Here is a 12,972-nt window from a genome sequence, read left to right on the forward strand (position 1 = left end):
TTGCCTTTGTAAGTTAACATGACAGTACCAAATGGAGAAGCCACACGAGAGAACAATTCATCGTGGGCTAAAGAATGTGTTTTAAATATTATACACAGCTTTGCAAGATAATATCGACGAGTTTTACTCGTCTAGGTGTGGGAGGTGTAGGCCTGATAAAATGCGATGTTGCTTCAGAGCCTTTCTTTCGTAATATTGCAATTTTATTCAACTCTTTCAAACGCGGCACCGTAAATTTCTACTGGGTGCTCGAACACGGCAAGCAGGTCGCGGGGCAAAATCTTTGTAACATTCTATTACCGAAACAGCGATACTAGCAATGCTTGAGCTGCAGTTGCTGTTTTCTAAATTGTAACCTCCTCAATCTCATCACTGTGATCAGGAAACAGAGAGGAAAAGTACAGCAGTAGTACGTAGAGAAATATTCAATTTCAAGCCCTTTAGCAATATCATCTAAACAAATTGCCAGTTCACTGTTGAATTCTCGATGGAAACAAACAGCTGATCAGGGACGCAAGCTTGGCTTGGCACTGGCTTGGCCGTTCATACAGAGCCAAAAGCCGCTGCAGGAAACTGATTTCGGATCGTATTGAGACAAAATATTTTATACATTTTTGTTTTCTTTGTTTCATTTCTCTAATTGCTCTTGTGATGGCGTGGACCGCGCTTCGTGATCTAATGTACCGGCGCACTGTTTTTAAGTTTAGTATGGTGCACGATAATACATGATTGCGTGCTTTAATTTAAAAAGGTTCGCGAGTATGGCAGCAACACTGCAATGTCGGGAAGAGGCACGGGGAAGAGGATAGTAGTAGAACCAGTAGCAGCTGCATGCCCGGGTGGAGCGGCTGATGCCCAGATGGAGGAATGTCAACCCGATGCCTTTTGTGTTGGCCGTTCTGGCAGTTCCGCCGACTTTATAGAAAGAGACGACCCCGTCGCTTGTCATCTTCTCTTTTCCTTCGGGCATCAGCGACAACATTGACGGACGACGTGTTCGACTTCACCGTGCACGTGAGTATAGGTTGGTTTTTCATTCGAGTGAATTCTTGTTCAGATTTGCAACTTGTCGACTTCATCCTGATCACCTGTCACCGGCAATAAGTCACATACGTGTGATATTTAGGTGAAATAAATGATAATGCACATTTTCTGCTCCATTTGCGTGACTTAGCTACACCAGGACATGAGGTAAAGCCTTTGTCGCCTAGCCACTAGCAGGCAAGATCGATCACTCGCATCCTTCAGTTCACGAATCAACGCGCCTGTCTTAAAATTAGTAAGCTGCTCGCAAAGAAATCTTACCGAGGCAATTTTGTTTTCTGTGAACAATGCACCGTAGATTTGTCTTGAATAACAAAAAAAAAAACTTGAAAAATAAATGTCGCGACCTTTTAGAAAACGCCGTGTCTAAGAGCTAGACGCGGCATTTTGTAAAAGGTTCATTAAATTCAGTATGTTTTCGTAGTTTCTGCTTGAAATTATTATTTTCTATGAATTTCATGGCCCAATCTTTTGCTTTGGCTGAAAATCTCGGCGGCAAAAACTTTGTTCAGTGTCCCTTTAAGGGCAGGTGTAGATGCCATCATTTCAGTCGCAAATCTTTTTGCTAGTCGGTCGGCTGGTTAACAATAAGGGTACTAACTAGAGTTCCAGATTTCATCAGCAACACATCGTCATGGCTTCATCAGATGCTGCATTTTATACATTCTATCCTCGTTTTTAAATAGGTGTACCGTATGGTCCACTGTTACAGGAAACAAGCGAGCTCATGGACAGTGAGCCATGTGGTGCTAACTGGCAGCGAGGCTTGTGAATGGGACGCATGCGCATAGAATCGGGGTGCGCCCAGTTTTGTCTGCCATTTCTCCGCCTGCACGCATGACAGCATTGGAAAGCGCATCCGTATTTTAGCTGCGCAATTTATCTAGCCCAGTGCCTCCTGCTTCAGGGATTTCCTGTGAGCACAAAAAATGCATGATTTTAATCGTTGCTGCAGTGTTTTGCAAGTTGTCACCGTAAAGCACATCATATTTTTCGCATAATGCTCGCTGCAACTAGCAAGTTTCGATGACTCAAAATGCTGTTCAGGTCTGATGTAGCAAACATTTTAAGCTCGTCCTCGTGACCATGAAATATTGGTTTATTAAATAATGGAAGGAAGAGTTGGTATCAGTTGATTTACAGTGTGAAAATGAAAAGTGCGAAGGACCGTGCCTCGCAAGTAAGCCCCGAGAGCATGAGCAGAGAAGTAGCAGATGAGGATGCTCATGCGCTGCATTTCCAAATCTCACCAGCACTAATGCTTGACGGACTGCTGGCCACGCACTAGCGTGTTCTTTCTGAAACAGGACTTTGGCCCTGTAAGCAAGTTCTTGAAGGGCATAAGTAAAACGTAGAATGGGCCCCCTAAATGCACCCATCCTTGAACCATTGGGCTTATGAATTAGTGCCCTTTTCAAAATACAACTATTCTGAGCTATGAATTGTGACAGAACAGTGCACGAAGTTTATAAATGGGAAAAAAGTCTTTAAATGTCCCCTTTATACATAGTGTTCTTGTGATGTCACTTCTGCCGTTGTCGCCCTCTCCCGCCATGTCCGGGTAACTCCCTGGGTACCTACGGCAGTTCACGTGCTGCAGTGCGGTTTGTTGGGGGCTCGTCATCTGTTGCTGTGAACGATGTGGAAGCATTGTGGTTTTTTGTTGTCTTACTTTAACGAGCTCATTGGATTAGGAAGGCCTCGCTCGTTCACTCGATACAAGACCAGATAATCAAGATGTGCGACACATATACCAGTCACGGCGTACACCGGCTGCCCGCCACAACCTATGAGGGCCTATTATCTTGCTTTCACTACAAATTGCCTGGCCCAAAAACAAGTGAACAAGTGAAAGCTCAAAATCTCTCGAGCCGCAATTTTAAGAGTGGATGTGCGAAGCGCAGCTGCTCCCATCGAAAACTAGTAGTGCAGAGCTAGGCAAGTTTACAAGAGATATAATATTATGAATATATTGTCACGGCCTATGCCACCAAAGTAGCAATGCCCCCCCCCCCCCAAGTGTTTTAAACAGTGCTGATGTTGAGCTTGAGCCTCTTTGATTGCAATTTGTGGAAATAGTCGAGGAAAATATTATACAAGGCAGATAGCGACTTTGCGTGGTGTGTGCCGCGGTAATGCCAGTTATCACTTTATTTTTCGCGTATGCTTTAACACACTTTTCACTTTGTATTTTGCTTTTGTTGTACGCTAATGTACAGTGGAGTCACTGAACATGATAGAGACCGTGTATGGAATTGACTAATTAAAAAAAATCCTGACGCCCAACTTGAACCGATCGGCTATACTTCAAGGTGAACTAATATTGTTTCCCATTCTTTATAGTTTGTTTCAATGAAATACCAAATCTTCTCGATCGCCATCACGATTTTAACCGCCTTCCTCGCCATCATGATTTTAACTGCGGACAAGTTTGTATGTACAGTATCTTGGTAAGCTATATCTGTTTGCAGGTAAATACTTGGCTATGGCACTTACCCGTAATGAAGTTGCACCTGAAGATGCAAATATTGCAAAGTTTCTTCAAGTAGCTTTTGTTAATCTGCACCAGCCAAATACGCTGGTACTTTTAGGAAAATCGGAATGTGCGTTCTCAATTTCAGGTTATAACTTTCAGCGAAGAAACACCCTAAGCTCTGCTCCCTCTGCGTGGACTACTAAATCAACTTGCCTCACTAGCAGCTCATAATTTCTCAAACTTGCATCGTGAGGCAAAACTAAACGGGTGCAAGCTTGAGGAGACAACATGGCAGTTGTAGGCGATAGATTCGGTTAGTGCCCGGGCATGTTGGTGGCGCATTTCGGAAGTGACGAAAATGCGCTGCGAGATGCACGTGCACACTTTGTATAGTTGCTGTACTGGACAGCAAACTTTTTTTCTTATCTGAGCAGTTTTACCAAAGGAAGCTTCATCATATGGCATGATAAATGAAGCGAATCCACAGGTTGAACCACATCATAGCCTCGCAGTGCTTTTGTACTTTTTTTAGCTCGCAAAATTTATTTGTACATATAAGTGACAACTTGCCAGTAATAAGGCAGCACTTGTTTCTTTACCATATGATCATCTCCGGTGTGCTGCTGCCTCAATATTTCAAATTCTAAGCATTTACACCATTGTATGCTAACTTTTCCTTCAAAGTGAGACAAGCCACATGTGTATCGTAGATCAACAAGCATGCCAGTTTTACGTACTTGCAAGGTAAACATCAGAAATGCACAGTTGATCAAAAATACTAGTTTAATGGTGCATCTACATAGCAAAGCACCTGTGGCACCTCGGGAACAAGATAATGCCACGTATGTTACAAGAGATAATTAAAAAAGACAGGGGACGTTCCGTGAACAAATAGAAACAAAAATAAAATTGCACGTGGCAGCGAGCGAAGGCGGCAAGGGGGGGGGGAGCCCGTGGGACTTCAGCGGATGAACGTAAGGTGTGTGTTTAATATGTGGAAGAAAAAAAAAATTCAAAATTTTGGCGACTGAAATGAGGGTGACTTAGTGAGCGCGCTCATGACGAGAGTAAACACGGTTATTATTTTTTTTTCAAATCTCTTTTGAAAGCCACAAAAAATCTGTATGTGGTGCAGCCTAACAGAAGGCCCGTGAAGGCAAATTATGAATTCGTCGTTGTACAAAGGCCGTTTTTTTTTTTTCATGCGCACCATTGCCGCCGCGGTGGTCTAGTGGCTAAGGTACTCGGCTGCTGACCCGCAGGGCGCGAGTTCGAATCCCGGCTGCGGCGGCTGCATTTCCGATGGAGGCGGGAATGTTGTGGGCCCGTGTGCTCAGATTTAGGTGCACGTTAAAGAACCCCAGGTGGTCTAAATTTCCGGAGCCCTCCACTACGGCGTCTATCATAATCATATAGTGGTTTTGGGACGTTAAACCCCACATATCAATCAATCAATCATGCGCACCATAAATAGTGCTCAAAATTTAATTGCATATGTTGTTTTCATCCTCGCTGTATTCCGTGCTGTTTATGATGTAAAAAAAAAAGTAGCACGCTGAAGTGGTGCTGTTTTTGGGCAACAGTTGAAAATGGCGGGGTGCATGAATGCGGAATACTGCCGCTTACACTCAAATCACTCTTGTGGTCACCTCCCACTGTTTGCAGCATGTGTTGTGTATACACAGCTGCATATTTCCTAGCTAGAAAAATTTGATTTTAGGTGTTTCACGCCATTTTCCATGTAACTATTCCACAATTGCACACACTGATCAGCAGGCTTTCAATTGCGCTGAAGGACACAGGTGCCATAAAATTCATAGTCGATTCTTTCAAGAAACCGTATGTAAAGGCTGAAGCTTCATGCGTACATACACACACACATACCATATTGTTTTTTGTACTTTATGAAAGCTGCGAAGGTCTCATGTGCCTCCAAGTGTAACCTGTCTTATTTATTCTCCATCACCGCAAAAGTTTTGTGAGTTTCAAATAAAAGTACTTTGCGCATGGCCACTTTTGGGTAATTTTTTTGTGTAGGTGTTATTTGAGCAGCCTACAGTGTTTACTTTATAAGCCTGTATGTATATGTTGCATTATAAGGATGCAGAATGTGTGTAGCTGTACAATATAGATGAAGTGTAAAAATTAAGTGTGTCTATTGTAGTGTTCTTGCAACCAATCTTACCCCCGTATTCTAGAACGTCCCTCCACTCAACGCTTCACCTTCACTTGAGATGGCTGATGGGAGCGCCGTCTCTAAGCAGAGAAAATTGCTGCATGTCAGCAGTAATCTGCTGTGATTCTCGAGTAGCGCAGCGTCGCTTTCAAACGAGCAGCGGCTCAGTGCTCAACTCTGTCAAGTGAAGGGTGAAAGTCGAGTCGGGGAGCGTTTATGAATATGGGGGTTAGTTTTGTTGTCTTGTTAACCTGCCATTAACACTGGATTGATGCTACTTTGCTCTAGCTGTACAGTGCTCTCCAAGGCTCAAGGAGGCACCGCACGGGGAAGGCTCGGAGCAAATCATGCGTGAGTTTCCTTTCATTGTTACACTATGCATGTATTAAGTGATAGACTTTAATGTATGCTATTTGTATTGTGCAAGTTTTTGGGGACATACAACTTCCAACACTTATATGTTCTGACGAAAATCACGCAAGAATGAGAGAAGCTTGTGCAAAAATTATGCAAGAGTGTAAGAAGCTTTTGCAGAAGTCTGTGAAATGAAGTTTTGAAGTTTTGTGGCAATGTGTCATTGTACAGTGGTCAACAGTCTTGCTCAGCATGCTTGACTGCAGGGCTCCCGGCTGCACAGGCGCATCTACGGAGTGCCTGATGCATGATGGGCCAAATGTCAGCCTGCACACTGGTGCCTCTGATCCCCGTTTGTCTGTTACATCAGTGTCTCTTGTAAAGGGGATCAACTGTGCTACCTTTTTTTTTTCGAATGTAATGAGTTCTTTTTCCAGATTATTGTTGTTTTGAGGTAGAGCCTCACATTTCTATCAAATACTGAAGATTCTATTTTTCCTTCTAGATGCTATAAAGTCACTCCTTGTGTTACAATAGAGTGAACACTGTTATGAGAAAAGCTACTTTATGGAGTTAACTCACTCCATATTGACTTAACACACAGAATTGGTGAAAACTACACTCCATTCCAGCTGCATTAGGAATAATATTCATTTGCATACTTCTGTTTCTTTTGTTTGTTTTTTGGCTGGAGGTTTGGAGTATAGGGTGGCCAGAGGGCACTGTGTAGTCTTTCTTCATCTTCCCAATTTTGTGAACATCAATTGATAGCCTTATGGGAAGCAGCCAGCATGCTGAAACAGCGGTGCAAGCATGCAAGATGTTCACCATTGCATGCAGTCAGTTGCTGTGAGCAACCTACTGCATACAATTAACTGTGAGTGGTGAACTAACGCTGCACTATGTGTGCCTCCTGGAAAGCTGCAATGGTAAAGTGCCACAATCGTATAGTAACATGGATAATATCGCAATTTGTTTGTTGAATAATTTTGCAACAGAATCAATGGAGTTTTGGATAAATTTGTGTATCTGCCTGGTTCATCAAAGCTACAGAGTCAAATGCGGTATATACTCGCGTATTATGTGTACTTTTTTTGTCAATCCGGTCATGTGCGAAGCTAGTAGGAATCGCTGGCCTAAAAGCTCAACTGGGAATATATGTTGCAGGCGCTGTCACAGCTGTCTCACAGCGGATTGTCATTTGTTTGCTAAGCCTGTTCAAATGCCCCCATTTTCTTGAAGTTCTTCCGAACAGTGCTCACAAAAACCAGTTCCCACGACAGGGTTATACCAGAGAACATAAGTACTCTCCAATAATTGTCGGGAACCCAACGTAAAGTAAGGTGCAGACAAGGAAGCGCGATGCCAACACAGTGCTGTGTGTGTCGCCCTTCATGTGTGTGTGTGTCCATTCCTTGTCCCAGTCTTCTATTGTGTTGTGTTCCCTCCGATATCTAACCAACACACCCAAGCTTCTATGCTAAGTCTTATTCAACGCACTTTTCTGCTGGCTCCCATACTGAATATTGCATGTCGAAGAACTCCACGCTGAGGTGCTTAGCGGTAGCACGGTTTCAGTTTTCTTCGGTAAGCTTTATAACAGCAATCTGCCTCGTATATAATTATTGTAGCCTATCACAAGGAACGATAAAAACGCAATGGCCAGATGGCGAAACCGAAAAAAAAAATGAGTGCGAAAACCTGCCTCATCTAGTTGATGTGACAGGTCCTTGCACGCGTTCAACATCTGTGCTGTGTCTCGGGAATACATTCTTGCCGTGGAAGAGGTGGGAAGATAGGAGGCAAACCTTTAGGCATTTCGGACTACACATAAACAGGTTTCAGTTTTCAAGTTCGATATTCTAGGGAAAGCATAAAAGTTCATGGAAGAAGGGACCTTGCACTCAGTCCATTTTGTGTAAGACTGCACTCGCCTGCTCGACAAGAGATGTGCCTGACCAGAGCATCATGAAGTCAAATGTGTCTGTGTGTGTGCTGGCAAGGTGGCTCGGGCTGGTTGGGGAGGGCAAAGTATGCGAGCAAAAAGTTTCTTGTAGTAAAGCAGGCTGGCTAATTATACTGGTGAGCAAATTATGTGAGAATGCAAATTGTGCGAGTAAATATGGTATGTACTCTTGTATGTTTCAGCTCTATTGCTATGGATCCTGCGGATCCAACTTGGCATCAGGCAGCAACAAAGACAGGTTCTGCAGGAGGTGCGACAGCTGAAGCACAAGGTACGGCTCTTGTCCGTGCCTCAGCACGCCCAGCCAGCACAGCGCCCCTCTGACCTTCCCCGGCTGCCTGCTGGTACAATTGGAGAAGTGGAGGCAGCATAGGCAGTTACGCAGAGTAAAGCTGTGGCTGCGGCTTTGGTGTATATTTCTTGATTTTTAATATGCCTATGTAACATGCAGAAATTTAGTACTGCTTTAAGATACTGTGTTTCGGGAAACAAACTAGTCAGGTTATCTCATGAGCCACTGTACTACAGTCGAATATGAATAATTTGTACTCAAAGAGGCCAGAAAATTTGTTCAAATTAAAAGTAGTTCAATATAATGAAAGTTACCGTAATTACTTGAATCTAACACGCACCTTTTTTCCGATTAAGAGAGTTCATAAATCGCATGTGCGTTAGAATCGAGTACGAAAAAAAAAATGAATATGGTCATTCTATATCCATCGCCACTTACAAAATGGCCGCCCCCTACGTGCGTCGGCATGGCGCGTCGGTCATTTCTGCCTATGTGTTTCCCATGCGCGGCACTTCATACGTGTGCTGAGGAGTTCGTCATCTTGTAGTACATTAGCATCGACGGCATGGTAGGGCCGACTCCAAAAACTCGATGAGTGCACCACAATGCTGCTTCTAAAAGAAAAGTCGTCGCGTGTGCCGGAACGGACAGAAATCGGGCCGCATCGCGGTCATTCGGAGTTCCCGAAACGTGCGTGCGGGACTGGCGGAAACAAAAGCAGAATGTTGTCGACAGCAAAGATTCACGCAAAGGCTTCAGTGGACCACAGCAGGGTCGGTTTCCACAAATTGAACAGCTGCTCGGCGAGTATGTGAATAAGCAGTGAGCGGCACAGCGCCCTGTGACGACAGAACTGCTCCAAGTGCAGGCTATGCAGTTAGCCTTAGAAAAAGGGCTAATGCAGAGCCATTTTAAAGCGAACAGGTGCTGGCTAACGAACTTTATGAAGAGAAAAGGCTTTTCCCTCCGAAGGCGAACGGGCATATGCCGGAAGTTGCCGGAGGAGTACGAAGAAAAGCTTCAGAGTCTTCAGAGGTTCCTCCTAAACTTGCGGCACAACAACGGCTACCTGCTTGGGCAAATCGGGAATGCCGATCACACGCCTCTTTACTTCGACATGCCTGGTACCACAACCGTCTAGGAGAAGGGGGCGAAGCAAGTTTGTGTACTGACATCGGGCCACGGTAAAACTAGAGTGACAGCAATGCTCTGTTGCACGTCAGATAGGCATAAGCTTCCCCTGTTTCATATTTAAACAGAAGACGCTCTCAAAAAGAGTCGTTTTCGCGAGTGGTGTGATCAAGCGGGCCAACGAGAAAAAAGGGTGCGCGTTGCAACCGATGTCTTAGTTTTTTTTTTTTTTTTCGTGGAAATCGGGCGCGCGTTACAATCGAGGGCGCGATAGAATAGAGTAAATACGGTAAACGAGCGGAGGGCTCACCATGCAGTGATGCATGTGCATGGAGAAGTTTTATTCACAAATTACAGGACATCCGTCATTAATTAAAGTAGTCAATACATGTCTGTACACGTTGGCCTTGCAACGAGTCAACAAGTTTTGCGTGCAGTTTGCAAAGCATTTGTACTTCGGCTTCAGTATTCTCCTGGCAAAAGAAGTTGCGCGCGGCAATGTCCAGTGCTGACACTCTTCGAAGACAACTGTGTTTCCACTGTTACCATCTGCGCTGCAGCCGGAGCGTGGCCAGCGCATGATGAGAATGGAGGAGCGTCTCCACCTGGAGAAAAGCAAATCGGCATTCGAGAAAGAAACACTCCGCGGCAGCTTTTTTTTTTCTCTCTTCATGCGCGGTGTTGAAAGGAGAAGAGTCTCTTCTCTACATAGCCGGAACGAAAAACAGGGAAGCGTGACACCGGCGTGTTGCAGATCGGCATGAGAGAGCCAACTCTCTGCGACAGCTTTTTTTCCCCTCTTTCTCTTCATGCGCAGTGTTAAGAGGAGAAGGGTCTCTGCGTGGCAGGGACGGAAAAAGCCGAAGCGGGGCACAGGAATGTCGCAGATTGGCATTTGGCAAACATTCCACCGCAGTCTTTTCTTTCCTTTTCTTCATTTTCTTCTTCAAGCACAGCGATGAGGTGTCTGAAGTGCCACCGCAGGATTGGGCGGGGTGCTGAGAGCGTTTTCGGAGCGCGGTATAGCTTTGATAGGACCACAGCGTCAGTTCGAATTAAGTGTGTTGGAATTAATGAGATTCGACTGTATTTACTATAGTCTGTGAAGTCCGAGTGAACTGTCCTAAGCTAGCAGACGATGTAGGCGGCATCGTGTGTTTGATGGGCAGTGACTAGCAATAGCCTGCTTAAAACAGACATTCAGTAATTTTGTTCATTTATCACCCTATTTCGTGTCCGCTGCGGCTCTCTCCACTTTGAGCTACAGTTCACCCTGCCTTGTGTTAGCCGATTTCTTACTTTTTTAAAAATCTAACATGCACCCAATTTCGCAGTGTGAAGAAAAATGCACCTTTGTTTATTGTAATGAGATTTCTATGGCGACATGCCTCTTTGTTGGCTATCACAGAAAAATATAAACAGCAAATGGTGCGACCATCTAGTGCGACCTTTATTTTTCTATCAGTTTCATCTATGACCAAGATTTGGTCGCTCTAAGGTTGCCTCTTAGTGCACCTTGATCATGTTCATTTATCTTGTTGCTCTCTGCTTACAATGCATTGATTAAAAACATGTCCCAGCTTCTTTTTGAATTCCACATATTTTATCGTTTTTCACCTGTAGAAGCTACTCCTGGTCAACATTCAGGCAAAGACATTGTAACCTCGAAGAAACGTGTATTGGAATTTGAGCACTGTACAAAGTAATTATACTATTTCATAGCTAGAATCAATATTTATTAAGGGTTATAACAGTGTTGTATTTGATTTCATAACAGCGAAACTGCATTCAGAGAAGGACTCTGAAAGGTTCTCACACTGAGTGTGAGAGGGCTGATGTGGAAACCATTTTAGGTCAAGTGAGTTGAAGTTAGCGTAAAAAAAACAATGAAATGTTGTGATGCCCAAAAATTCAAGTTGTTGTTTTCAGTGTCCTCTTCTTGCAGATTTTTATCATGAAAACATTTCGATGTGCTGTTGCGTTCACCCCATCTATGCTTCTTGCATTTTTTTACAGTGCAAGCACCTCCTGCGGATTGGGGGACGTGGCCTCCGAGAAATTGGTGTGAATGCCATGAAGGCTGTATTGGTACATGACGTGCTAGTGCTGTACAGCCTTCATGGCATAAAAGGGAAAAGGGCCTTTGTGAACCTGAGGCTCTGTAGATTAGTGACAGGTTAGACTTGTTCATTGTTTTATGTGTGTGTACCCTTGTGTATTCTCTGTACTGCAGTGCTTCATGTGTACTATGGTATTTCTGTTCTTGTATGCAGATGTCATCTGCCAAAAAGCAGGGTGCGACCAGGCGGAGGCCCTCAACTTTATTAAGAGGTGGCTGCCAGGGTCTGGTGATCGCTGTGGGGGCAGGAAGCGGCGCTTCAGAGAAGCATTTGTTGTGGAGCAGCCCGATGATCCCCACTCTCAGAGTGCAGATTATCGGCTGCTCGCGGCAGCTAACTTCCTGCCCAGCCACAGCAGCCAGGGCCTTGACAGCACCACTGTCACTGTGCCCCCAACGCAACCTGACCTGCAGTAGAGCGGGCCTTTTTTAGTTGTGTATATATATTTTTCAATGTATACATTTTTGTTGTACCAAATAAATAAAAAAAAACAAAGAATAAATAGTCTGCAGACTGTCGGTGGTGCACTGTTCGGCTAGCTTATGCTGATTCGGAAGCACCATCGCCATGTTTTAGTTACAAAAAAATGCTCTAAACTATGAATATTCTCGATTACCATGTGGGGGACATATGTGGGGATTGCAAGTGGGGGACATACGCTTTCAACATTTACTTCCTAACGACTTTTTTCGATCTGCTGTACCAAATACCAGTACCAAATAAAGCACTCGCTATTGCAAAAGATAAATTGGTAAAAAAATAAACTACACTTCTAGTGTTAGCAAAGGGAATGAGGTATAAAAGATAAAATAGATCGAGTAACTGCTTTCAGTTCTCAGCATTCAATTTTCTGTTGACCCAAGTATACAGGGCTGCAAAGCTACAAGAGCGGGTCATCGAGGCATATTGTTTAAATCTTCCGGTAAGAAAAATTCCCTACTAATAATGGTTACATAATGGCAAGCCAATCAGTAGCCAATATTCGTCGTGCAGGAAACATCGGTGTAATAACGGCATTTGATTGGCTGCAATGTGGCCCTGGATTGGTCCAATGTCGGTCGTACATCCGTAGCCAATATTCGTCGTGTAGCAAACATCGGCGTAAAAATGGCATGTGATTGGCTGAAATATGGCCCAATGTTGGCCGAACATTGGCAGCTTTGTCGGCAATACGATGGGCCTTCGTCGGCCCAATGTTGGTTGCATACTGGCTAAAACGTCGGCCCATCATTGGCTTGAACGTCGGCCCGACATTGGAAGAAGTTGCACTTCCGACGTCGGTGCCGATGTTAGCCGATGTTGGTCCAAGATTGGTCCAACGGCGGCGTGCTGCCTGGGCTATAGGTGGGACCCGACTCTTATGCTTGCCAATGTGCTTTTTTTACCTCGATGGCCCACCGCGAGTCTGGTTCG

General features: G+C 44.4%; 1 protein-coding gene and 1 long non-coding RNA gene across 2 annotated transcripts; both read left to right on the forward strand.

Moving 5' to 3' along the window:
• The first annotated feature begins 690 nt into the window (after positions 1–690).
• On the forward strand, positions 691–8,374 carry LOC142785047 (uncharacterized). The gene is made up of 3 exons (XR_012888834.1): positions 691–1,014; positions 5,985–6,047; positions 8,199–8,374. It is a non-coding gene; the product is annotated as an uncharacterized LOC142785047 (long non-coding RNA).
• Positions 8,375–11,029: 2,655 nt separating this feature from the next.
• On the forward strand, positions 11,030–12,044 carry LOC142785048 (uncharacterized). Its single transcript, XM_075883472.1, has 2 exons — positions 11,030–11,615; positions 11,713–12,044. Exons 1-2 carry the CDS (start codon positions 11,339–11,341, stop codon positions 11,973–11,975), a joined length of 540 nt encoding a protein of 179 aa, XP_075739587.1. The 5' UTR covers positions 11,030–11,338; the 3' UTR covers positions 11,976–12,044.
• The last annotated feature ends 928 nt before the right edge of the window (positions 12,045–12,972 follow it).

This window comes from Rhipicephalus microplus, unplaced genomic scaffold (assembly GCF_043290135.1).
Source record: "Rhipicephalus microplus isolate Deutch F79 unplaced genomic scaffold, USDA_Rmic scaffold_17, whole genome shotgun sequence".
NCBI lineage: Eukaryota > Metazoa > Arthropoda > Arachnida > Ixodida > Ixodidae > Rhipicephalus > Rhipicephalus microplus.